The sequence below is a fragment of the Leucopleurus acutus genome, assembly GCF_964270905.1.
Source record: "Leucopleurus acutus genome assembly, chromosome: 4".
NCBI classification, from domain to species: Eukaryota; Metazoa; Chordata; class Mammalia; order Artiodactyla; family Delphinidae; genus Leucopleurus; species Leucopleurus acutus.
The window spans coordinates 108236451-108264387 of NC_139146.1; the positions used below are offsets into that span (position 1 = coordinate 108236451).

General features: G+C 39.0%; 1 protein-coding gene across 1 annotated transcript in view; it reads right to left on the reverse strand.

Annotated features, from left to right (window-relative positions):
- ADAMTS3 (ADAM metallopeptidase with thrombospondin type 1 motif 3) overlaps positions 1–27937 on the reverse strand; it is a gene marked incomplete at its 3' end in the record, with an annotated part of 287161 nt that overhangs the window by 246150 nt on the left and 13074 nt on the right. The window contains exon 3 of the mRNA XM_082838783.1: positions 19760–20166. Within this exon, the coding sequence (XP_082694909.1) occupies positions 19760–20166 (407 nt within the window). The remainder of the gene's footprint in view (positions 1–19759; positions 20167–27937) is intronic.

Here is a 27937-nt window from a genome sequence, read left to right on the forward strand (position 1 = left end):
TTGCCTACATTGTGTAAGGTAATATGTGAAGCAATTCTACACTTAGCACTAAATTTTAAGATAAAATACGAAGAATCTGTATTGAAAACTTTTAAACAGTTTTTAAAATAATTGCATGACTCATCCCTATTGCCTTTGCTAATTTAAAAAATTTAGAAAATATCAAAATGCAGCCCACTCAAAAGTGACTCATTTGACATTGAATTACTTCCATGCCTAATCTGAACAATATCTTTAACATATAACCTGATTACAATTGTTATACAATTGTATAACTGTCTACAAATGTTATAACTTAAGTTTAGCCCTATTGGGGAAAAAAAATTATTTGTCTCTGAAGGTTTAATGTATCTTGTTTTCTATTGTCAAGAAACGAGAACTGTGTGAACTAATGTATTTCCTTTTAAGCGTTAACTGCCAAAAACTTTAGAGCAACCTTTATCTCCCAAGTGTTTAACCTTGTTCAGTTCATGTACTTGAAAATATTCCTTTTAGCGTCCTTCACATGGTCGTTGTTTGTTTTGATCTTTCCTTAAATGCTTAGCTGGCACTGTCCTAACATGTAATATCCTTGAGTCCTTTCAAAGTAAGTAAAAGTAGAGACTTCAACAAAAGTAGAAAGGGAAGAGGGATGGGGAGGGAGAAGGACAGACAGGAGGAAGACAGGAAGGTACGCGGGCACCTACACTCACACCTATACACATCTGATCCTCAGAATTGCCGCAGATCTGCTGCTCTGTTTGAGAAAACAACACTAGACTCTTTCTAAATAAGTACATGTTGACAATGTTCTATGATTTTTAAAGCTGAGCAATGATGATCTGTATTAGTAATAAACAATAAAAACTGAGCACATTTAAAAGAAGAATAGTTAACTTGATTTGCTATTTATTATGTCCCAGGCACGGTACTAAGTGCTTACATGGGTTATTTATTGCTCACAATAACCCATGAAACAGGTTTTATTATTATTATTAAATTATTATTATCACCATTTTGCTAATGAGAAAATGAGATTTAGAATGGTTTTATGCCTAGTATGTGCTGAAGCCAGGACTCACACTGCTAACTCCAGAGTCTGTGCCCTTAGCCAGTATGCTCTCTTCATTGTTATTAAGTAAAATGCCTGTTGTTCATCTGGTATATAGTTTCTGAAGTACAGAACTGGCATGATGCTTCATGAGAAGTAGGCATAGGGCAGCCAGCTCAAATACATACTGGAATGGATAATAATTTTATATGGTCAAACCAAGTATTCATGTAAGCTGAAGAGAAGGAAAAATTAGAACTGGACAGAATAGGAAGCTGCCCTAAGACCTCTCAGAAGTACTCTGGATTCCTAACCAAGTGCTAGACAGGGAAGACGGTGGAGACAGGAATGGTGAGACCTGGGTTCCAGTTCTTTCCCTGCTGCTTATTAAAAATGTGTGATGCTGACCTCACCACTCCACTTCCCTGGGCTTCAGTTTCCTCATCTCTAAAACAATGGGAATGGCTCTATAACTGCAGCTCTCTGACGAAATCCTGAGAGGACATGCAGGCCTTTACTATATTCCCCTGTTAAGTGTGCTCACAGCTCCAGAGTGGTCCACGCTGGGAAAAGCATCTGCTCCACATCACTGAGAGTCAAACAGACAGAGTCTTAGGACCCCACTCCTATTTAGTCAGAGTAAATGCTTCTCCTCTGAGAGATGCCACTTCATTGAGGAAGAATACTCCAAGCTAGACAAGCCCTGGATTAGCACATGGATCAGATAAAGGACCCAGAAGCAAGCTGTGACCAAATGTCCCTTCCACTAAGAAGTGCTCTACCACCCAGACATAACTTAGGGGGAAAAAACCAAACAAACAAACTCAAATTTCTCCCTGAAACCTCATCAATTATTAGAGGAGCATCTGAAATTAAAATACAAAATAAAAACAAAAAAATAAAACAAAACAATCACTAAGGCAATTAGGATAACTCAGAAAACAAGCCAGTTATCAGCCACATTTAGTGTGGAATAGTTCATCACCTTGATAGAAGTGACACTTAATAGAACTTATAGGAATAAATCTGCTGATTTTCTTTTGGCTATAAGCGCCAAAGAAAGAGAAATGGCAGTCAAGATCAGACTTAAGTAAAACAGTGAAGAACGGAAAATGTGTGGTCCTTTTCTTTTGTTCATCTCTCCCTGATGGTCTATTTTCCCAGGCATTGCCCAGTTCTTCCTACCTTCCCTCACCTATGCTTCATGTTCAGTCTCCCTCACCTGCCCTTTCTCCTAACCCTTCAGTGCCCTGCAGGAGCAAGTTGGCTCAATTGATAATGCGATTTAAGCTAAGTTAGAAACTCCTAACTAGAGAATATGACATTTGCATTTTCTAATCGTGAAAATTCCAGGCAAAATGACTATGAGTGGGGGTGGGGTGGGGAGTAGGATCCCCTTAAATCATCCCCTGGGTACCTGTGAATAGCACAAATCAAATTCCCCCCAGAGAAACACAGGGGTGTGTAAGGGGTGCAGTGAGGTATCACAAAAGAATTGAAGAGTCAGGGATTTGCCAGCACCAGCCTTCTAGGGCTTCTCCCCAAGCAGGAAATTGCTGCACTGCCCCACGGCTTCCCTGCACCGGTGCCCAGGCAGCGGGCCAATTCGCTAACCCTTTCCCTGGCCTCGCACAGACAGCATCATCCGTGCAACCCTGGCCCCGCCATAACCCTGGCTGGCTTGAGAAGAGTTGGCAGAGAGAGTCCAGACTGTGCTATTTAAAGCTATAAGCAGCTACTGTGGATGGAGATGAGCCGCTTTAGCGGCAGAGGATAAGGCCAGACGCAGAAGATTTTCACTTGCTGTAATGAAATTCACACACCTCCTGGGGGTAGGCACCCAAATTTGATAGAAAACAGCTCAGCTCCATTTATTAATTACTAGTACTCATCTATCTATCCCAACCAGCAATTTTTTTCAAGGTTAAACTGCTTGATTTCAAATTCTCAGATTCAATTTTCAGCCTCAAAATATACTGATGAAATATATATACATCTTTGCTATATATACATCCCCCAGAAACCCACAAGTTTATATTTTACAAAAACATACACACATACACTGTTGTATACAATAGGTATATGGATAGGAAGTACATATGTAACGAGAGATCCAGATATGTGTCTATGCTGGAATTCAAGCTGCCCAAGCTTTCTGAAGTATTAGGAATACCCTCTGAGAACTAGGATAATATAAGTCAAAAGTACAGGTTCTGAATGCAGGTATCTGGGTCTTCCGTGAGACACAGGACAAGATACTCATTTCCCTGGGCTCTTAATCCATAACTGGGAACTGTTGTCAGGATTAAGATAATTCCTGTAAAGGACAGATCTGTGTCTGGCACACAATTATCGATGCCCATAAATTTTTAACTAGTATGAGAAATAGGATAAAATACCTATGAACAAAATAGTGCCATTTGCAGAGACGTGGATGGACCTAGAGACTGTCATATAGAGTGAAGTAAGTCAGAAAGAGAAAAATAAATATCGTATAATATCGCTTATATGTAGAATCTAGAAAAATGGTAGAGATGAACTTATTTGCAAAGCAGAAATAGAGACACAGATGTAGAGAACAAACTTATGGACACCAAGAGGGGAAGCGGGGGTGGGATGAACTGGGAGATTGGGATTTATACACTACTATGTATAAAATAGATAACTAATGAGAACCTACTGTATAGCACAGGGAACTCTACTCAGTGCTCTGTGTTGACCTAAATGGGAAGGAAATCTAAAAAAGAGGGGATATATGTAAACGTATAGCTGATTCACTTTGCTGTACTGTATAAACTAACACAACGTTGTAAAGCAACTGTACTACAATAAAAAATTAATTTAAAACATTAAAAATAAAAAGCAATGTACATACCTAAGTAAAAATACTTTATTGCTAAAAAATGTTAACCAGCAATAATAATAATAAATTCACAAATTTAAAAAAAAAAAGATAAAACACCTATGGTAGCTCAGGAGAACCATGGTGACAGATTAGTTTTCTTCTGAAAGTCAAATTTTATCTCAGCCAACCCAGACAATCTGACCTTGTGGTCTCTTTGCCCCCTTACTTCCTAAAATGTGCTCAACAAGCACCTTATCTAGGGAACTCTTATTTATCCTTAAAAACTCAGCTCAAATACGATTTCCTCAGGGAAACTTTCCCCTATCCCTAGCCTAGGTCAGATGACTTTGTTACTTATTTCATAAAACAATGTCCCTTTTCCTTGATAGCATTTATGCCAAGTTTATCTTTACTCAGGTGACTTTACAGAAAGTAAAGTCTGTATTTCCCACTTTATCTAAACTCCATGGGGGCAAATATGATGCCTGTTTTTGTTCATTGTTACATTCCCAGCACTGAAAGTATATAGTAGCCATTGAATGAATGAAGGAATAAATGACTCAGCCAAGTTCTCTTCAGATATTAATCAATCTATTTATCTCCTCCTAAGAAGCAGAAAGAGAAAATTCACTCACAGGAATATAAAGACTCCTCCTAGGGGTTACCAAGAGACACAAAAGTTGGAAAAACCATTTACTGTCTAATAGAAGACAAACAATGCAAGAAACTGAAGAAGTGTGGCTTTCTATACTTGGTTTGAGAATAATTTTTACCTTCCATCAAGGAGAAACCACGGAAAGAAATGAAAGGTTACAAGGCAGGGTTCTGGGTACCAAAGGGAAAGGATGGAGGAGAATTCTGCACAGAAGCATTTCAATTAAAAGTTCATAAAACCTGTAAGGTGATAGTGAGCAGATTATAGTATACTGACATGGAACTTATGTCCTGTGTCTTCATTTATTCAGTAACTCATCACATGTTTATTGTGCACCTACTATTATCAGGCATGGTACCTGGTTTTGAGGACGTAAGAGTAAGCATTACAGATACAACTCCAACTCTCATGGAGTTTACAGTTTAGCAGGGGGGAAAAGCATTAAACAATTTATGTGTGATCAGTGATCAGAAAGAACCATAGGTTGCTGTAGTAAAAACCTTGACAAGAAAGTCAATATGTTTATTTTCTTCCAAGGAATTAGTCCAAAGTATAACATTTTTATAATGTCTTTTTTTTAATTCCATTTTTTTTTTTTTTTTTTGCAACACGTTGCCATGCTGACTTGTATCTGCTTCCTTTGCTTAACAGGAGTAAATTAATTTAAGAGACACACTATACCTCTACTATGGTGTTGAACTCAACACCTTGGGCTTGGATCAAGATGATGTTGCCCCTTCACTATAGTTCATATGCAAAAGAAGAGGAGACAGAAAACTAAAAGAAAAAAAAACTTAGTTATGAAAACCACAGCATTAAAACGCTATTCAGAAGGATAGAACTGATTTATATGAAATCTTAGGAACCTTAAACTTTCAAGTTCATAGCACCCCCTTCAATTGCAAAAGTTATGCACTGGGAAATCTGAACACATCCAAGAAAGGTCTATAATTCACCTTGAAAAAGTGGTAATCAATTCCCTATTCTAATATTCACACCATTCAGTCTGTCAGCATTGATTTGCTGAGCACACACTGTGTGCCAAACACTGTTAAAGACCCACGGGAAAGAGTCCTTATCCTCAGTAGAGAGAGTCCCCCAAAAATAAATGTAAAAGATAAATTCAAGATAAGTTTGAGATGCAAATAATGGCTACAAATAAGATTAAAATCACTAATATAGTGTAGAGCGACTAAAGTTTCTGTTTTAGCTAGAATGGCCAAAAATTCTTTTTTGAGGAAACGGAATTTAAGTTAACACCCAAATGATGAGTAGGAATCTCTATTTAAAGATCTAGAGGGCTTCCCTGGTGGCGCAGTGGTTGAGAGTCTGCCTGCCGATGCAGGGGACACGGGTTCGTGCCCCGTTCCGGGAAGATCCCACGTGCCGCAGAGCGGCTGGGCCCATGAGCCGTGGCCGCTGAGCCTGCGCGTCTGGAGCCTGTGCTCCGCAACGGGAGAGGCCACAACAGTGAGAGGCCCGCGTACCGCAAAAAAAAACAACAACAAAAAAACCCGGTAAAGATCTAGAAAAGAGTGTTATGGCTGAAGAAACAACATTTCCAAAAGGCCAGAGACAGAAAAAATTTGGATTTGAAAGACAAAAGGAAGACCAGAGGGGGTTGAATGTAGTAAACAAGGGAATGACATCAGAGAACATGCTAAGACCAGATCTTGTAAAACAGTGGTTTCCAAATGTAGCGTCACCTGGGAACTTGTTAGGAATGCAAATCTTCAGGCTCCTCTACAGACCCACTGAATCAGAAACCCCAAAGTGGCACCTAGAAATCTATGTTTTAACAAGCCCTCCATGGGATTCTCATGCCCACTAAGGTTAGAGGCCTCTTGGAAAGAACAATGATTCTCAACTCTAGCTGCATATTAGAATCATCTAGAGCAGCATTTAGTCTACTTATGCTGAGCCTTACCCCAGACCAAATGAATCTGTACCTCTGGGGTTGGGGTTTAGGCATCTATATTTTCTTTAAGAGCTCTTTAGGTGATTATGAGACAATGATTATTGGAACTACTGACATAAGGGTCTTAAAAGTCATGGTAAGATGTTTGAATTTTAATGGGAAGCAACTGAAGGCTTTTAAGCAGAGAAAAGTTCGTCACTTCAACTTCTACGTGAAGGATGAAGAGGGTCAAAAATGAAAAAAAAAAAAAAAAAAAAAAAAAAGGAGGTCACTGTAGTGTCCAAGGAAGAGATGATAGTGGTTTAGATCAAAGTTGTAGCATTGGAGATTACATAAGTAGATTCAGAACATATTTTATAAAACAACCTCAAGATTTATGGATGGATTTTATGAAAGAAATGAGGAAAAAGAGGAGTCTAGCATAAGTCTAGGTTTTTGGCCTGAGAATTAGGGCCCAAACTTTTCTCTGTGGAGGAAGTCACGCAGGGGTAGCTGTCAAGGGATGACCTTCAGCCCTGTTAAATTTGAGATGGCTATCTGACATCCAAGTGGAGAAGTTGAATGGGCAGCAGAACACACACACAAATCTGGAGCTCAGAGGAGAGGTCAGGGCCAGACACATAGAGTCATTACTGCTTGATGGTATTTGAAGCCATAAAATCACATGAGATCATCTAGGTCGAGAGTGTAACTACAGCTCAGTGTAGCACTGAGCTGGTGTATGGACAGAATACAAGGTTGACTCATGAGAGCCCACAAAGTGTGATGGCCCCAGATTGTTAAAACACAGGACAACTGAAGATCTCAAGGTCTCCGTGTTGCCCCATGGCACAGTTCTACCACCAGTTCTTTTTTTGTTTTAAATATATATTTTTTTATAAATTTATTTATTTATTTATTTATTTTTGGCTGCGTTAGGTCTTCATTGCTGCACACAGGCTTTCTCTAGTTGCGGCGAGAGGGGGCTACTCTTTGTTGCAGTGCGTGGGCTTCTCAGTGCGGTGGCTTCTCTTGTTGCGGAGCACGGGCTCTAGGCACACGGGCTTCAGTAGTTGTGGCTCATGGGCTCAGTAGTTGTGGCTCACGGGCTTCAGTAGTTGCGGCACACGGGCTGTAAAGCACAGGCTCAGTAGTTGTGGCGCACGGGCTTAGCTGCTCTGTTGCATGTGGGATCTTCCCGGACCAGGGCTTGAACCTGTGTCCCCTGCATTGGCAGGTGGATTCTTAACCACTGCGCCACCAGGGAAGCCCCACCACCAGTCTTGAAAGCAAAGTGACTTTAGAAACTTGCAAGCACTTCGTAGTGACTATTGGCTACTGAATAAATTAAAATGAGGATACACTTCAATCTTTACATGAATCAAAAGAGGAATCTAAGGATCAGACACAGTAAGTAGTTTGTCCAAGTTCACAGTTTCTGTATTCTGCCAGAACTTGGCCTGGGGAGATGGTGCTCACCAGTGCTTCCAATGTACATGTAGCCTCCAGGCAAGGGGACCAAGAGAGGAAGTTGCGGTTGCACACAGTTAATCCAATCTGGGACTGATGGGTGCTGAGTCAGACTGGCTGCGATGATGACTGGGCAGGGGGGCAAGAGCCAAGACGGTATTACAAACCAAAGAAAAAAGTTCAAATTCCTTACCCGAGAAAGCAGGTCAGCTGGGGAAAGCCAGTATCCAGTGTCATTGCACATAAACAAGAAACAGACAGTTGAGTTACGGTGTCTGGCACTAACCGAGAATGGGTTAGAAGTATAAATTTTCAGGTCCCTACGCAGACCAACTAAATCAGAAACTCTGAGGTGGCTATGAGCAAGCTATGTTTTAACAAGCCCTCAGGAGATTCTGATGTGCACTAAGGTTAGAGGCCCCTTGTGGAGAACAATGATTCACAGCTTCCTAAAAGCCGCCTATTCCTCAAATGCAACCTATGAGGAACTCTCCCAGGAAAATGGCTCCATCGATAGAGCTGGCACACATTCCTATGTTGAGGTAACTCGGTACTCTCCCTACAGCATAGCCAAGTCACACAGCCAAGCTCTTAATATTTTATAAAAATATAAATATATTTCTCTCTGTATATATATACATATATACACACATATACACATATGTGTGTAGACAGAGAGATAGGTAAGTAGGTAGGTAGGTAGGTAGATAGATTTCTCTCTACTCTGATTATTTCCACATTTCATTAGGAGTCAAGCTATAACATCGCCCAAAACTGTAATAGCAGTTAGGTTCTTTGGAGCTTTCTAGAACACAGGATTTTTTCGTAGTTAGTGGATTAAAAATAAATTTTAAAAAACAGAAAAAGCATTATTATAAAGTAACCATATCTCAAAAATAACACTCATACATGCAATTTCCACTCCAGACCATGATTAATAAATAATGGTCAGTGTGACGTTTTGATTTCTTCCTTGGCCAGGAATGCACAGTCCCTAAGGATAAATAGAATACAAACTTAGTCACAGAGTCACAGAACATCAGTTCTAGAAGGAATCGCAGGAAGCTTATAGTCAACAGTTTCCTAATTTTAGATCTCTGGGCTCTTAGGAACCAGTGGAGGCAATAACAAAGATCTGGGAATGACTGTCACTGTGTCATAAGGCTGAACAGAATGGTACAGGTCTACGAGTAATTTAAGCTTTTCATGTGAAAAGATCATCAACCAGTACGGAGAGAGAATAATTTGTACTCACTGGGAATTTTGACCAGCAATTTTGTATATTTTTGATCATTAACAGATAGGTAAAATTGTTAATTACTTAATAAATATTTTAACCAGTTTACAAAGTATTTCAAAACATAACATCCAACAGGAAGAACAAAAAGAATCACTGATCTAATTCAAACCCTTAATTTTTAAGTATGGGGAAGAGTACCCAGGTAGTTTCATGGATACAGTTCAAATTTTATAACATCCTCATAGGTTAACAAGTTTCTAAAATTTTTCCAAGAACAGCATATAAAAAAAGGCCTCTCCCTGAAAATTTTAGGTTAATGGCTAAGGCCAGTAAATAGGCTCAGAGACTTCCCTCATCATTATGCTAAGTCTTGGTGTGGTACCACAGTTGAAGCCAAAGGTGAAAATGACGTGCAGCTGACCAAACAGAAACAGAGATCTTACAGTGACTTAATTTTACCTGGACCCACATCACTATGCTTGGTCTGCCTTCTTGTCCTGGCAGCCAGTTAATACCATCCTCAGAGCCAGGTATGCAAAATAAAGCACTATATGAAGCCAGGCAGGAAAGCATGAAATATTGGCACCCTATAAGCAAGATCAAATATCCTGTAAGCCCAAAAGAAGTATTACTGCAAGATTCCCATCACTATGTTAAAAGCATCATGTTTCACAGATAATGCTAAATAAAACGTTTCCCACTGTTTGGGTTGCTAATGTTTGCAGAATCTCTCACTAAGTGCTGTTCTTCCTTTTCTCTTGGGCTTACATGCTCAGACTGGGTCCCTCTATGTTCATACGACACCCAAGTATCTAATAGCACAGTCCTCTCACTCTAAAGATCTTCTACTTTTAGGGACATCACCAGGCAGAAGAAGGCCTTCCAGAAATCTCCTATGTTTTAAATTGGGGTTGGAAAGTCCTATCAGCTAATCAAAATACTCACAAAGACCTCAAAAATCTACTTTGATAACGCCATTTAAGTTCAAAAATGCATTTTCTGGTAGTTGGAGCTAGGGACCCACCATGCCACCTTTATCTCCATCCCCCCCAATTGCCTCCATAGACTTATAGCCTTTTTTTTTTTCATGGAAGACTCTAGACTGGAAACAAAAACAGATATAAGATAGCATATTAACTACTATCACCAAATAAAAGAAATATGAAAACAAGACTCTGAACAACAGTATATACCACCTAATGCCATAGAACTCTTTATCACTATCCCCAAAATGTCTCACTCTGAGGTTCATAATTTAAAATATCTGACCAAAATGAAAAGCCTAAGAAGTATGTTAAAATTATGACTAATGCCTCATTAATGCCATTCCAGCGAGGGTATGGGCTATATCACACCACTAAAGGGAAATGTTTCCTAAAGCAGAAGTTGTGTGCTGTGTAATGCACTGAATGATTAGTGGTCAATTGCATAAAACTGAAGTATTATAATAATAACAACAATAAGAGGTCAATCACAGTCACTATATCTTTGTCAGCTCTGAAGAATCTAATACATGGAACAAGATATTTTCACTTTATATTTCTAAGTAGAACCTAAGAAAGAACTTTCTATATGGCAGAGCTATATATAAATAAGATGAAAATTAGTGAGTTTCCCATCCTTAGAGGTCTTCAGGAGAACACAGATTAGAGTATCCCTCAGAGAAGATGATGCTAAACGAGTCCTGCATCAAGTGGAGAAGGTCATCTGAAAATTACAGGATTTTCACCAAAGTATTCTCTTCATAGAAGATTGTATTTTCCACAAGTTAGGTCACAGGCTGAGTTGGGTAACTGCAGCACATTTTTTTACTTTGCAAACTAAATCAACATCATTATTATTAATCACAAAATATTAAGGACAAATAATTATAATAAATGGAAAAAGAAAGAAAGGGATTGTAGTAACAATCATCGACTTCTCAGAGCCAGGCTGTGTGAAAGATGCATTAGTATTCTGTAAGCCCTCAACATAACAAGCATTACTTTCTCCTCTTTACTGATGGAAAGAGACTTCCACAAGGTTAAACAACTTGTTTAAAGTCACAAGCTGGTAGGTAGTAGAACCAGAAGTGGAGTTCAGGTTTGTCTGATTCTAAACCAATACCATGCCCGCTCCCAACATGAACCATCTCCCTAAACCACTTTACAAAAGTTTGACTTCTGTCATCAATGGCATTTTACCAAACTGAACTCTTCCAAAGTATCATAACTCTAAATAGCTTGGCCACTATTTCTCTTCATTGGTGTTTACTGATTATTCTCGCTACAAAACTCTAAACTGGGTATCTTCTAAACATTTTATAAAAGTAAGCTGTAACAATCTAGACAATGCTTTTCAAAACCCTTCAGGCTATATAATATCCCTTCTTTTTTTTAAATATTACTGACTCTGGAGTTAGACATTAAGTGCAATCATATATCCTTATTTCTTCAATCAATAAAATAGAATTTTTAGAAATTTGTTATAATTATGGAGTATCTGAACCTGTTTATCAAAGGACTGACAATTCAACTACAATAAGAGCAATGATCTCTTGATATGTTTAATGTAGTCTAATACTGATCAAAAATTAATCAACTCCTTTGAAAATAAATGTTTGAAAAAAATACCAAGTGTTTAAAATTTCTTATTTTAGAGATAGAGAATTCAAAGTCTGCCAACCTTAATAAAAAGTACAATTGAGTTTTTTATTCTAAATATTTTTTCAATTTCACTGTGATAGGCTGACAATCGTAAGATAAAATCTCCCTTTTCAATTGTATTTCTAATTAATCTCTCTACATTCCTAACAGTATTAAAAACATACAAGTTAATTCATGTCATGCCTCCTTGTCAACCATCCACATCGTAAGGAGCATATTTAGGTAACCTGGGGTAACAGAACTGCTAGGTGCTTTGCTGTCAGTCGACCTGAGTGCCATTCCAGCTCTGCCATCAACTCTAAAGACCTAACAACAAATATTGTCAACAGTCTTTGAATCAAAATATTTAACGAAACATTGATTTTTCTCTACCTTTTCTATGGTTTTTCATATATATGTGTGCATATGTGTATGCTTATGTGTGTGTATATAAACATATATATGCATATATGTATTTCCATACACACACGTACATACAGTAGATATGTTAAATGACATAAAATAAAATGGGATTTAATATCGAAATCGACTCATTCACTAACAGCGTATTTTGTGTGTCTTGTTTTATGAGAGTTAAGTAAACTTGATCAAATTACACTTTATGCTGTAAGCAAAAATCACTAAAACAACATTAGAAATACTCCTTAGAGAATAGGAAGAAGTAGGGGATAGAAACATACAGTAAACACAGTAAGAAAGGAGAACATTTCAGATGGAAGAATTACAGCTATAGAAGGAGGTTTACTAAATAAGGCACGACATTCACCAAACTTGAAAGACTGAAGGACCCAGATGATAGGAGAAGAAGTCAGATTTTTCAAAATCAACTTCCAAACCCTCTCAGATAAAATTTTGGGAACAAATTCTAGAAAAAAGTTACTGAGAAAAATACCTCCCTAAACTCCAGAGAAAAAGCCCATGACTTCAGCAAAACCCTTCTGTGAAGAAAAGCAACATAATCAAGGAATACAAATCCTTGCCCTTCTCTCATCCTGAATGCGCATGCGAGCCTGTCAATATCAACTACATGGTCACTGAATTTGGTCTTAATAAACATCACCAGGTCTTATCCTTTTTCTTTTCTCTCTCTCCCTTTTGTATTATATTTGCTCCTATATTCTGCTAAATACTGACCAAGACTACCTTGGCTCTCGCATATATTCATTACATATATTATAAAGTTCATGAAATCAACTTACCTCACCCTCTCTTCATTTTTATGGCCATCACAAATATCTCCTACCTCCCTCAGAGGCTCCTCTTCCTACCCACCCCAACCTCTACCATCATTGGTGATCACTTTAACATATATGGTTATCTTTTCCATTGTCTGGTATCACAAATATTGCTTTCTCCAGGAAGCCTTCTACTATCTTTCCAAGCATAAATAGTCTTTCCACCATTCAGACTCTCACATGTCATCTATCCTAGTCTTAGAGCATTTAAAACATTCGGCCTTGTACTTTGGTTCTACGTTTGCATACCTTATTTCCAGTACTCTTGGAAGACAAGGATAATGCCTGGCTTACCTCAGTATTCCCCACAGCAATCAGTCTAGCACTTTGCATATCCTAGCACTTCAGAAAGCTTTATTAACTTGATCAGTATTCCTAGAAGCAAAGATTGTCACAGGAGTAACAGTTTTTGCAGTTGAGGACCTTGAGGTTGGGTTTACTTTGCAAGAACTCTATGACCTCAAAGCCTGATTATGCACAAAGGCATCATATCAACATCTCGCTGTGCTTTTGTTCTTGTTTTAATGATAATTTACCGAGAAGAAGATATTAAAGATGTGGTCAGCACTATTTTCACAGTTCTTAAAGCCTTTTTTGAGTGTCTTTAAAAATCTGTATTCGAGTTATAATGAAGTCCTAGTTGCCACTGCATGGAGAAGAATGGAAGCATTACTTCCCAGGCCAACTTCCCCTCCCCTTTTATTTTGTTTTTCCATTCCTACACAAAGAAAGATGTGTAATACCACATTCACCTTTTTCCCAATTTTTAGCTCATCTTTAAACTTAATTTAAAAATTTACTATATCAAAGATAGAGAAGACAATGGGAAATAAATCATAATCAAATTGATGTAAATCAAATCATACACTGAACAAGTGGTACTCATAAATAAACATGAATAGTTTAAATTAATTACAAAATAATTATTAAAAAGAAATATTTTCAAAATCACACAAGAGAAATATAGCCAAAAACTTTGGAAAAGGCTTGACATATGTATGATTTGGGGTTTATGCAAATTAGATGCAAAATGTGAAAATGATCAAAGACTTTGCCAAACCTTCCTTCTTCACCCCAGATAAGCACAAACTGGCTGCCTATCTATTTGAGAAAGGAGGCACGTTGGGAAATGTAACCAATAGCCCAGATCCAGCAAGATTCAGCACAGGCAGGTACCACTCACAACTAGGATTAATACTGTCAGCTCCCATGGGCCATGGCTTGACCAAATCTCAGGAGAAGCAATGAGGCTTGTTATGGTACTGTTTCTCCCAAAGTAGTTAAGCTGGTGGACTGGTACCCACTTTTTCCCTTCTACTAATGGAAATTAAAGGATATAGGAGCTTTGAGAATCTTCTAATCCTGCACTGCTAAAACAGCCTGGTGTAGGTGCCTAGAAGTAAAACAAGTTTCCAGTCCTTTTTTCCCCAGACCTACTAAGATCTCTTAAATCAGCATGTAAACAGTGAAGACGCAAATCTCACTCTGTCCCATCAATAAACACATGACACCTTCCATAGACACATTTCATGGGAGAAAAAGGTTGGAGGCACCTGGCCTTTAGAGATCAGGTTCTCCTCATAAAAGCAGATGTTCAAATGTCAACATCTAAAGATCAGTCCTTGAAAACCCTAAGTCCACTATAAATAGCTACAGATTTGTATCTATTTTTAGTATCACTATTTTTCATAATTACTAGGCAAATGTTCTCAATCCCAAGCACACTGGCTCATAATACTTTTTAAAATAGTCTTTTTACAAAGTGCTTCTGCAGCTGGACTTACTGAAATAGGCATAGCGAGGACATGTTTCTGAAGGGACCAAATTCTAAAGTAAAAGTCTTGAGGCAGGGAAGTCTTAAGGCTGTTTTCTTTGTAAGTTTGCAGTTGTCCACAAAGACTTCGTTTGGCCATGCACACTCCAAATCTAAAAAGGGTAAGTTACCTCCAATACTAACCAGATGTGACTATCAGATATTTTAGAAAAAGGTTCTGCTTATGGTTCCCAAGTTGTTAACTTCAAGCTTCCAAGACCCCCTGCCCTAACAGTGAAGATTTCCCACTAGATGCCTCAGGAGGCCTAAGAGTGCTCTTGCGTGAGAACAAGGCAGGAGGAAGAGAAACTAGGAGGAAGAGCATCTCCCACCTGTGTTTTTACCAGGCCTTTCCTGAGGTTATCCATTTTACATATTATTTTATTAGATAACCCCTAGTGATTTCATTTGGAGGAAGAATTCCAAATGTTAAAAAATATTGAAAACTTCTGTCCTAGATAAACTCCCTTGATCATAAAGTCAGCCCACAAGGAAATCACTGAGCTGGATAACCCAAAAGAGCCATCATCACTCAGTTCTTCCACTCCCAACCAGTTTCCTCTGATGCAATCCAGGGGAATTAACAAAGCAATATTGTTCTAGCAAGTCTAGAAAAATCCAGTTTCATTATGTTATGAATACATGACATAAAGCCTACTAACCAAATAACCCTTTATTTTGGCAAATCTGAAGACCACAAAGTATGACTGTGAGCCGCCACTACACACAGGGGAGATTTAATCGTGTTACAGGGCAAATGCCAGGGCTCTATGGAATAAAAAAAATCTATTTTCAGCTGGGATTCTCAGCCAGAAGTGTCTTCCCACTCAGAAGTGTGTGAAACGCCGGCCATCACCATGACTCCTGACCACTGGACTCTCACCTCAGAGACACAGAAGCAGAGAGGCAAAGCATGTCAACAGCCTCCAGCCACAGACCACTGGGAGCACATCTGCAGTTGACAAGCTGGGTTTATTACATGTTGCACAGAGCCAGAACACACACCAAAGGGACCTGTGAGCATGTCAGTGAGAGAGCTTTAGAAAGAACCTATTAACACGATTAGGCTTTGGTTGGGTAATTTGGAGGAGGGTCTAGAGAAGCAGGCTTTTTAAAAATTGGATGCTGTCAGAAAACAAGAACAACTCCATGTTTGAATATTGTAACAATTCTCACCTATAAGTGGGTAGACTAGAGCAGGCATAAGGCTGCAACTGGTGAAGAATTAGCTGTCACTCGTAAAATGTAATCTTGTGATTCACTTTGTTATAAAGCAGAAACTAACACACCATTGTAAAGCAATTATACTCCAATAAAGATGTTAAAAAAAAAAAACGTAATCTTGGCAAAGAGTCAGAAAAGGTCATGCTAGACGGGAAGAGATATTGTTCTTTGCCACACTGGGTGAAAATCATTGTCAATTCGTTCATGCAGAACACTTTGATGTTGATTTCAGAAACCCACAGAATAATATTTTAGTTATTACGCATATCTATGTCTAGATCACATTCTAGACCTCGGATCTGGATATATCACTCAAGGCATTTTTCTGTCCTCCTCAATAATGCCCATGTTAAAGGACCTTTCCTGTGATCATTTCATAGAGTTACCTGGAATAAGCAGACTCTACTGACTCTTTCAGTCAAGTTTCTAATGTCTAGAGAGATAAAAACAGCTAAGCATTACTACTTGCTTTTCAAACTATCTGGGGTGAATAAACAGTTTCCTTTCTCCCCAGTTGGTCTTGGACTGATAATTTTGTAAAATACAAGGAAAACTAATTAGTAGAAAAATAAAATGAAAAAACAAGGCACAAAACACCAGCCCCAACTTTTCTTATTATTATTAATAGGCCCAACGCAAATATAACTCTGTCAAACTGTCAAAAACATTTCTTTATATAGTCTCACCTTCCGTATTTATCTTGTCACAAACCTGAGTCTATGGACACATTTTGCATAGTACTTTTTTAACTTAAACTAAAGCATTCTGTTTAATACAAATTAATTCTGTCTCAGAGCACTGCCCATTTCAAACATACACAGTATGCCACAAGGCAGTATTAGCGAAAAAGAGGTAAGGAGTTTCACTCAGGGAGAAGGTCACGCTAAGAACTTTCCAACCTCAGTGAAAAATAAATACCTGTAGCTGCTCCCTATGAGCAAGAGATCAAAGGACGCATGTAGAAAACCAGATCACTGGACCCCCATCTACACCAGTCTAAAATGCACCCATCCAGATACGGCTTCACTGGCATTCTTTTCCATAGCAGGGGACTTAACCTAATGGTTTCTGGGCAGAGATGTTCCCATTGGTATTTTTAAGGCAGGAGTGGCTGTGCTTTCTACTGGGACAACTTGGATTTGATTATAATCCCAGAGCTTCCCAGGGCAATGGCTTTATAGCCCATCAGGTTAATCCTCAGGCATCTATGTTATCTCAGTATCTCTGCTTCCCTTCCTAAGTTCAAGAAGGTCAAACCCAAATCCCTACACAGCAAGCTAAAGGAACAAAAAAGGTTTAGGAATCAGCTAATCAGCCAAATTTATTTATATTCCCATCAATTTTACTTCCTACTTCATGTCTGCTAAGGAGCTTATCCTGTCCAATGCAATTTTAAGAACTTGTCCCCAGCTTAATGAAGTAGCCACTGGTGTTATCACTCTAATGTATTGATCTGCTCTCTATAACTGTGCTTCTCTTCCTGCCATCATCTTTACTCTTCCTCCATAGCTGCTATGAGCTGGAAACTCTAGAAGAGGCTTCTGTTTCTGTACACCCACATAGGCAGCACTGCCTGCTGTAGGCTAGACACCACCCTCTTCCTGCATCAAGTGCAAGGCCTGGGCCACTTATGTCTGGTTCGAAATTCTGTCCCCATTCATAAAATCTCTCCAGGAGATACTTCCTTATACCACAGTTTTTTAAGTTAAACATGATTCTAATATGTATGTCTAATATAAACACACACATACATGTATACCAGATATTTTGGCACTTAACATCTGTGGCAAATTTAACATCTTTGAGCTCCATGAGGATGGTAATTGGGATCATTCCTGTCACCATTTCACAATGCTTGGAATAGTGCTTGACCTGTAACTGGCTTCCCAGAAATATCTTTTAATTAATTAATTAATCAATGGATCAAAGAATGGAACAAATGAATGCTTGCGGTTTACACTGGTAGAGATGTGCACGCGCGCACACACACACGCTATATCAACATACACATGATGCCAACAGTTAACACCATATCTTAAAAATGAGAAATTAATCCTAATAATTAATGTTCATTCAAACTCCATATCTATTTTCCTCTTCCTTACAGCAACTTGCTATTGCCCCAGATTTCTGTATCTATAACTAGATAATTTGACATGTACAGTAAGAAAATTACTGATTGCTAAGTCGGGTTTAAAAATCACTATGATAACCCATTAAAATAATTTCCTTGCCTTTTGCCTTCCTTAAACTGATTTTCAAGCTTCAAATCTTCTAGCTCAAGCTTCAATCTTAACCAAGGAGATAAAAAATACATAATCTTTTTATGCTGTAAAACTTAAAAATAACACTAAATTAAATACTCAGTATATTTTACTTAGAAGTACTATAAAACAGTACCTTTTTTTAATAATTTATTTCTTTTTATATCCTGGTAGTGTTGAATCAACCTCTCTTAGTGAATACTTTAAACTTAGTCTTTTTAGAAAGCACTATCTATTGTTTTATTCAATGACTTAGTTAATTCAGACCTGTTCAACGTTTGTGTGGAATGAGAGGAATTTGAGAGATTCCTTGTGTCTTCAAACCCAAGGGCATGGTCCAGCACTAAATGTGACAGTGTGGTCCTAAACTGACAAGAGTCCAACTTGGAGATCTGGACCTGCCACACATGCTCTATTCAGTTTTCCATCCTGACTTCTAAAACCCCACAGAACATCAAGAGGCAGTACAAGACCCCAAAATAAAGCTTACAACCATTAATCCACCAGCCTTGGATAAAAACATATGGTATCATAACTCCTTTGGGTTCTGCTTATGCATAGAGAGGACAGTGGCAGAAGATTCAAGGTATTGTTGGGGGACTAGCCAAGGTAGAAGGAATGCAAGGAATATTTTGAGAACTCCCAGAAGAGAGACAAAACAAAGACAATAGCTCTGAACTCCCAAGAAACAGCAGCCTGGCAACCATAGAAAGAAAAATGGTTGCTCTTTCTGAACAAAGACTTGGAGTCAACTGTGAATGGAAGAGACATAAACATTGACACACTTTTCAAATAACATCTGGAGATACAACACAAATAAAAATACTTCACATCTTCACAGCATGTGAAGAAGGATCAGTTACTACTGGCCTCATCCACAAAACTAAAGAGCCATATATGGGTATTCTATTCAAAAATAAAGAAAAAAATGAATCAAAGCCACAATACAGAGAGAACTATATCTCATGTCCATAGAGTAATGCTATTTGAACAAATTCTGACAGAGGAGCTTCTCATTTCCCATTTTAGCATTCTTTGGGAAGCGAAGGAATGCTTTCAAATACTTTCTTTAAGAGGATATCCAACATTTCCACATAAGAAGGGAAATACTATCATTTTGAAGGAATCTACACTTCTTTAGAAAGTTGTCAGAATGATTTTAAATAAATAAGGAAATAAAATCCCCAGTGTTATACAAGTGAACATATAAGCCAAGAATGCTAAAATAGTTGTGTTTGGTTTCTTAGACTAATGTTGTCTTCATGTCAAATTAAGCCAAAGCACACATCTTTGTCAGTAAAATGCTTTCTAATGCTTCTCCCTGAACCTAAAATATAATAGTGAGGTTTTCTTTCCACCTCTACTTTCCAAACCATGCTGAAGCCATGCTGCACTCCCAAACACCTGCAAACACACAGACACAAAAGGCAATGAGTCTTACCAGACCATCACAGTTGCTAATGGCAACAGAGGTTCCCGGAATGTCCATGATGTCACCAACATAAGCACAGTTAGTCTGCAAAGGCTCTGTTTTCCAGATTCTTTCTGAAGCACTTCCTGGTTGATGATCATTAATGCGGTCGGTTATATTCCCAGGCACCAGAGATGCCTCATGCCATTCCACAACAGCGCCAGGAGCTACTAGCTGAGTGTTGGGCTTTAGTCGCAGATGAAAATCTCTTCCAAATGCTGTGATGTTAAAGAACAATTGCTCAGAGTTGGAAGACACGTCCCTCGCTGACCTCTTTTTGTGATTTGCAGAAAGAATATGGGAGAGATAGTGTCCTTCAAAATTTGTGCTGACTGGAGTCACCAGCTCATACTCTCTCTGTCTCTTTATTGGTAAATCTGTGGGGTGAAAAATAGAATTGTAGAACCCTGTATAACAAGAGAACACAGGAGGACATAACATAGGCATCAAGTGCCCACCTCACAAGACCGTACCTCGACTTGCATAATAAATATATTCTTGAACCATCTAGTAAGTAGTAAATTCTGAGAATTCAAATCATTTCTCAAACGCATTTAGGTAACTCTGTGTTCAATGTATCATTTTCTTAATTTAAAAAAAAAAGTTTACTGCAATGTGAATATTCATCTCATTTATATGTTTGAGAATACGAACAGAATAACTTTCCATAAACTGTATCTGGTGTGCTTATAGTCAACACATACTCCCAGTTAATTTATCATTGGCATAACTGATAACTGCTACAAACTTTTAACAAAGTTGCTATTACATAGAAAAACCTTTTTCTGATTGTTTTAATTTTTTCCTTGTAAGAATTCTAGAATTTATACTAATCATCATAGCTACTTTGTATTACATCTACCACTGGCCTGTAATTTATACACTGTAGTTTATGGTGTGGTAATTTATACATATCTTTTCCATCATACCAACCCTAACAATCATACTTCACAGGTGAGGAAACTGAGATTCAGGAGGTGTGTGTCCAAGGTCAAATAACTGTGAAGCTCAGATATGTCTCCAAGTCATACTCCAAAGCCCACACACTTACTCTGCTACATCATGTTGTATCCCATAAATCACAGAACATTTTCAGCAAATGAGGAGAATGGAGTAAAAAAGAAGAAATAACCATCTATAAACTGAATACACTAGTACTGGTTAGTCAAGAGTAAATGGCATTGTCATTTTGCACCATATTCCTTACATGGGAAAGACACTCATTTGAATATGAATTCAATATTTGGGGTTCACTTTACAACACGCGTGGCCACTTACATGTTAAACTGAATTTCACAATTAGAACTTAATTCCCCAAGTTTAGCCAAATGAGAGTACTGTGTCTGCTGAAATGCAAACATCCTGGGGAAAGATAACACATTAAATCAACCGTTTCTCCCTTAATAGAAATGATTTTGAAGACAGAAGGAAATGAGGAGGGCAACAAGGATGAAGAAAGGATGCATGGAAAGGAAAATCTGAGAACATCAAGTTAAAACTTCCCCACCTTCATGATTCTAGCCTAAGACTAGTCCTGGAGTATAATAAAGTACCCTGAAAAAATGATATGATTCACAAATACTGCTCACCTATGGAAACTTCATGCGTGTTATCTAACACATTAGCACATGAGGCCCATAAATGAACCTAAAACCTATGGTCTTAAAGTATCCTTATAGAATCACTATGTTTTCGTTACTTTCCTGCTTTTTAAATAACTCAAAAAAAAAAAAGTGTAAAGTACCAGAAGACAAGTGAAGGTATTTTGCAACTTGGAAATTCCTTGAGTGCCATGTTTGTTACCATTATGTCCCTTATAATGACCGATGTTATTTAAACAAAATATCCCCCTTTATTAAATGCACAGAGTAAGTAAAATGGTTGTACATATTTACTAAGCAGAGGAGTGAGGGTGGTCATATCACAGAGTAGAGTGAAGCCTGGCTTCCACACTGGGAACAGCAGCAACACAATTCCTGCTTCACAGGCTCTCTATATCACAGTCAAAGGCTTACACCAGGCATTGGGGTGAGCACAGGCACACAGATTCGGTCTCCCTTACAACCAAATTCCTGGCAAATACTTTTGTAAATTCTGGTTTAGAGAAAGAACTTGAAATTTTAGGGAATGAACTCAAGAGTCACAAAAGCAGACTGATGGAGGGGAAAGTTTCCACGGGGATGGATGAATTGGGCTCTTGGAGGTGGACGGAGAAAGCCAACCCCAAATTAATTCCTTAAGGATAAGGAACTCCCCATTCAACTCAGTATTTCCAGTAATATACATTTATTACATTTCCATGTAATATAAGATTTTGTACCTGCCAGGGTCTCTTATCAGTAGGATTTGTTTACATGTTTAAGTTAGTAATGCAGGTAACTGGGGAACATTTGCTTTATCTATGATGCTCCATGTGCTGACTTACTATCCAAGGCCCATGAGCATCTGGCTGCACCAATAATTCCAGCTGTAACTCTTTCTTTAACCATCGGTTTACTGTGTCAAGGGAAGGAAAAGCGATCCTTCATTTAATGTATGGATTTCTCATCTCCACTGAGGGGAATTCACACAACTGAAGTCTATAAACAATATACTGATGCCTGGATAAGTGACTGGAGAACTAGAAAATTTAGGAAGAATGAAGGGAGTCTCCTCCACACCCAATAGGAGTTTCATGCTTACAGTAAACCCATACACCCTAGATTCTCTGGGATGAGTCCATTTTTCCACTGTCAGACAATGTGTTCTGAACTGTTATTCAAAATAAAGATGGTGCATTTCTATAGAGCTTTGTCTTATCCAATGTTAAATAATAAGCCATTCCTAAAATGTACACGTAAGAAACATTTTTGAAATTAAACTCTGAATGAGTCATTTTCCAGTTGGGAATTAATGGAAAAGATACATTTAGCCCCACTGGATGGTAGTTAATGGAATGTACAAAGGAGCTAGCCAGTCACCTGCCATTTATTGCAGAATAAATATCAGGCACTCTGCTTTGTGCTTGAGAATATACCTTCTCTAATTCTTACAACAATCACAGTTGGTAGGTATTACTACCCTTCGTTTATAAATGAGAAAGCAGACCTAGAAGGCCTGACACATAGCAAACAAGGAGCCAAAGGAAATTTTCAATTCTGATCATCTCGATGCTGAAGATCACGCTCTCACTCACTGAAGAATAGATGGAACATCTTGCTGTCAATTTCTAAGTTAAGATCTGATTTTAAGGAAAACTACCACAAGAATGATGACATCCTGCCTACCTGCAGCCAGCCAACCTATTTTTCCTGTATTGTACCTTCAAAAATTATTGTAGGGCTTCCCTGGTGGTGCAGTGGTTGAGAGTCCGCCTGCCGATGCAGGGGACGCGGGTTCGTGTCCCGGTCCAGGAAGATCCCACATGCCGTGGAGTGGCTGGGACCGTGAGCCATGGCCGCTGAGCCTGAGTGTCCGGAGCCTGTGCTCCGCAACGGGTGAGGCCACAACGGTGAGAGGCCCCCGTACAACAAAAAAAAAAAAAAAAAAAAAATTATTTTAAAAGGCTCTTAAATTCTTAGTCTTGGGGAGAAAAATAAAGGGGTGGTGGATAAAGCTCAAAGCTATCAAAAGTATTTAATCTCAGGTTACAATCACATATGCAAACCAACATTAATTTCCTGCTTTCAGAAATGACACATTTCACAGGCCCAAATACTTCCACAAAGCAATACAGCCTATGGTCAAGGAAGAGACTACAGTGCCAGAAAGCAGAAAAGTCAACACCTGAACTTGAGCAAGTTCTTTATTTTTTCTTTAGGCTTAGTATCCTCAGTTGTTAACTAGAGGTTAGTAATAGTTCCAACTTCATAAGTTTGATGAGAGGTTTAAATGAGATTATCCAGAGGATTCAGTAAATTTTAACTATTTTAACTTAAATGTAAATTAGTCACTTACTAAAATAGTGCCCAGGCGCAATTTTAAAATATGAAACTATACAATTGTCAGCTGGGGTGGCTGAAGGACCACAGCAATAGGCATGTAAAGGTTTGTGTGAGCCGTAAGTTCCACAAGCACAGAAAGCTGGGGCCACTGTAAAGCCACACTGTGGTCACTAATTACCCAAGCATAACTCAGAAGCAGTGAATTTTGCACAACCCACTGGCATCTGTGCCTGTCTGGTCCATTCCCACCTCCCCACACCGACCCCGGTAGTATGGATGAACTGTCTGCGGTTCTGTCTTACCTAAGAGCAAAGCCTCCGTTCATGTACACATCCTAGCCCCTCTTGCCTTTGCAAGACAGCTTCAGCAATTGCCCTCAGTTTCTTTCCTCATCAATTTTCCCATCACTAGATCATTCCCACCAGTAAATTAATAAGCTGCCATATTTTCCATCTTTGACAAAAAACTTTCTTGATGCCACATCTGCCTCTAGCTAAGTTCCCATTATTTCACTGCCCTTTATAGCAAAACACTTTTTAAAAATTGAGTATATTAGATATCTCCAATTCCTCTCTTCCCACGCTTGTTCTTTCTTGAACCCACTCCAATCACGCTCTTGTCAAGGTCACTAGTAACCCCATGTTGCTGACACCAATGGTCGAGACTCCATCTTCTTACTTGCCCTATTAGCAGCATCTGACTCTATTTCTCTTTCCTTCTTAAAATACTTCCTTTCTTTAGCTTCTAGACACCATTCTCTTCTGGTTCTCCTCTTCTCCTCAGTGGTCTCCCCTTCCCATTCTCCCTCCTCACGTTCCTTTATTCTCATGACCTGAACACACTGCAGTGTTGCATGACCTGGTCCCAGACTCTCCTCTTCTGCATCTACCCTCCCAGGATGAGGTGAACTCATCTTGTCTCCTGACTTTGAATACCTTCACCATCATACATCTCCAGCCCAGGCTTCCTCCATAAGATCTTCCCTCGTCTAGTCAATTGCCACTGGATCCTCTCCCTGTGGATATTCACTAGGTACCTCAGCACTTCCAAAAGTAAACTTCCTACCTTCCTGCTTCCAAACCTGCACCTCCTTGCCCCTGTCAGTAAATGGCAATGCTATCCTCCCAGTTACTCAGACCAAAAACTTGACTAAACCATCCTTAATTCTTCTCACACCACACACCAAATCTTTGAACGAATTCTACTGACCCTATCTTCAAAATATCTCCAGACTCTGACCACTGCTCACCACCTCCCCTGCTGCTACCCTAGTCCAAACCACCATCTTCCCCTTCACAGGTTATCCTTAAAACAGAGCCAATGACAGATCATGTCTTCTCCTCAAAACCCATCCCACTCAGAGAAAAATGGCTCACAAGGGCCAGCACTGGGAATTCTCACATTTCAAGGTCATTGTGCTCACCATTTCCTCTGCCAAAGTGTCTTCCCCCTGACAGCTGCGTGGCTCACCCCTCCATTCCTTCAGGTGTTTGCTTAAACTTGACCCTCGCATTAAGGTCTTTCCTGCCCCCAGTAACTGTCTCATTACTATCTCCCTTCTGCATTTTACTTCCACAGAACTTGTCACCATCTCACATACTCTAAATCTTATTTATATGTTTATTTGTTCATTGTTTCTTTATACCTACTAGCATATCCCTTCACCAGGGCAGGGATTTTTATCTTTTCTCTTCACTATAGTTCTCCAGTGCCAGAAACTGACTCTGAAGCCACTCAGTAAATATATGTGAATTAATGAATGAGAGCAGTTTAGCCTGAGGGAGTATCTAAAATTAGAATGCATCTTCTTTTCCCCAAATAGTAATTTACCATCAAGCTATCGATGACAGCAAACCACACAAGTTGTCATACACCTCTATTGCCCGAATTTGCTTGCAAACGTTGGGTGTATTTCTCACCATTCCTGCTGGCCTTTAAATCAAACATTTCATAGTATCCCAAACTTACATTTTAAGCTACTAAGGACAACCACAAACATGGATCTAACCACTGAAACAGACCTCCTGGAATGCAGACACAGAGCCCCTGTGCTTAGGAACCAGAGGCAGGAGATTAGGCCCCACTCTGCATCCCTCTAGATAGTCACAGAATTATAACTCTACAGGTCAAAGATGAACAAGACCTTGAAAGATCATCTCTTCCTTGCCTCTTTCTTACAATTAAGACATCTCAAGTAGAAGACATCATGTTTTCTTAAGTTAGAGGTGCAGTACCTTTCACCTACTCCCGCCTTCTGGGAGGAGAGATTTTTCTCTGAGTATTTAGCCCTCTCCATCCCCCTTAACTCACCCTTCCCCAGTGAAGAAGCATGACGGATGTGATTAGCAAGTCTGGGAAAAATAGGCGGTTTGCAAAGCTCAGCACTCCCTCATCATCATTCCTGGCCTGGGAACGATCCTGATAAGGACGCCGTTCTCTTCTACCTCCCCAGCAGCAGGCTCTGTCTCAGCCCAGTGGACCTGACACACACTGGGTGGGGTGCCCTGTCCGCCAGCCCACTGCCTGCCCAGGTGAGAGCCTTGTGCTTCTCCCCAGGCTCTTTCGTAAAAGATATTTTCACTATGTCTTTAGATTTTCTATTTCTCAACGTGTTCAGAACCCAGGCAGGTCAGCGGGGTATGTTTAATTGAGGACCTCCTCAAAAGCTTGAACTACCTATAAGAAAAAGTACTGTCACATCTTCGCTGTCAGTCTAATGATAACATTAACAATTCTCCTGGTCAGGGAATTCTTTCATATCTAAATTCCTCATTCTAGAGTTTAACATAATGACTTCTCCCTTCTTGCACTGCATGAAAAAAAACACCTTCTTGTGTATCTGTGCATGTGTGTATGTGTGATATGTATGTACTTCTTTTCACACACAAACACACAAATATTGCACACAACTTACATCAAAGGATTTAAGGACCCAATGTTCTGTGCTTCCATATACTTAAAGACCTTTGAGCTAGTCAGACTTTCTGTTTTAATGTCAGCCATGTTAGACTTTTCTAATAGTTTCCAAATTTTACTCATTTCTGAGGCTTTGGACCATTTACACATGTCTGTGTTTTAGCATGATACTTACACATAACAGACCCTCAGTAAATACAGGTTAAAGAAGAAGAAAAGTTGCCTCAAACTGAAAGCTGAATGGGTCAGTTTCACTGTGCTGAGAAGAAGGTGTCATATCCTCTCTTCACCCTTAAAATATCTACACCAAACTTCTCATTTTCACCTGAGTATTCATCTTGTCTTCCTGACTTCACTATTTCTGTTCATGATGCGCTGATTCTCCCAAACTCCCACGCTAAAAAAACTGACTTCATTTCAACTTTTTCCCCACTTTATATCATTCAAGTCCTACTGATCTCACCTTAAAATCTCTCTCAAATTAATCCCCTTTCTTCAAATCACCTTCAAGTTCTCATCACCTCACACTGAAAAGCTGCAAGTACCAAGTCCAAATGCCCCACATATAATTTCTCACTACCAAATGCCGTATACATTGTATCAGAATATTTTCTAAATTACTGCCAGAAAAGTTGTTTTGAAGTCTTATGTCTAAAATGCCTAGGTTCTACCACTCACTACCTTTGTGATTCTGGTCACTTAAGACTTTTTATGTCAGTACCCACCTGAAAAAATTAGGGCAACAGCATTTAGTTCATAGACTTGTAAAAATTAAATGGCCTAATCCAAAGTGCTTAACACAGTATCCAGCACATAGTAAGTGCTCAATAAATGTTAGGTATTAATATTACCCTGTTATTCTTTATGAAGAGTTTCAACTCGCTCATCATTACTTTAGGATAAAATAAATTCAGAAAATTGATATCTGTATTTCCATGTCAGACCTGAAAATTGCTTGAAAGACCATCCACTAATCAATTCCCCTCACTTCACACATAAGAAACTAAACTCAAAGTTAGGTAATTTAACCCAAATCAAAACTTAACTTTATCATTTAAGGCCCTCTGCATTCTGTCCCTAATTTCTTTTCAACATCATCTCCCATATAACCTAAAGAAACATTCTAATGTGCTCACTAGCTTAATCACTCCTGCCTTTAGAGCCCTACTCTATTGCATCAACCGGGGGAGAGGTCTGTTGCTTTCTCTCCATGTATGCAAATCTAACCCGGCCCTCACGGCCTTTCCCAAGCCCCATCTTCTCCATGAAACCTGCCCTGTTAAACTGCCTAAAGTACAGACCTCAGGGT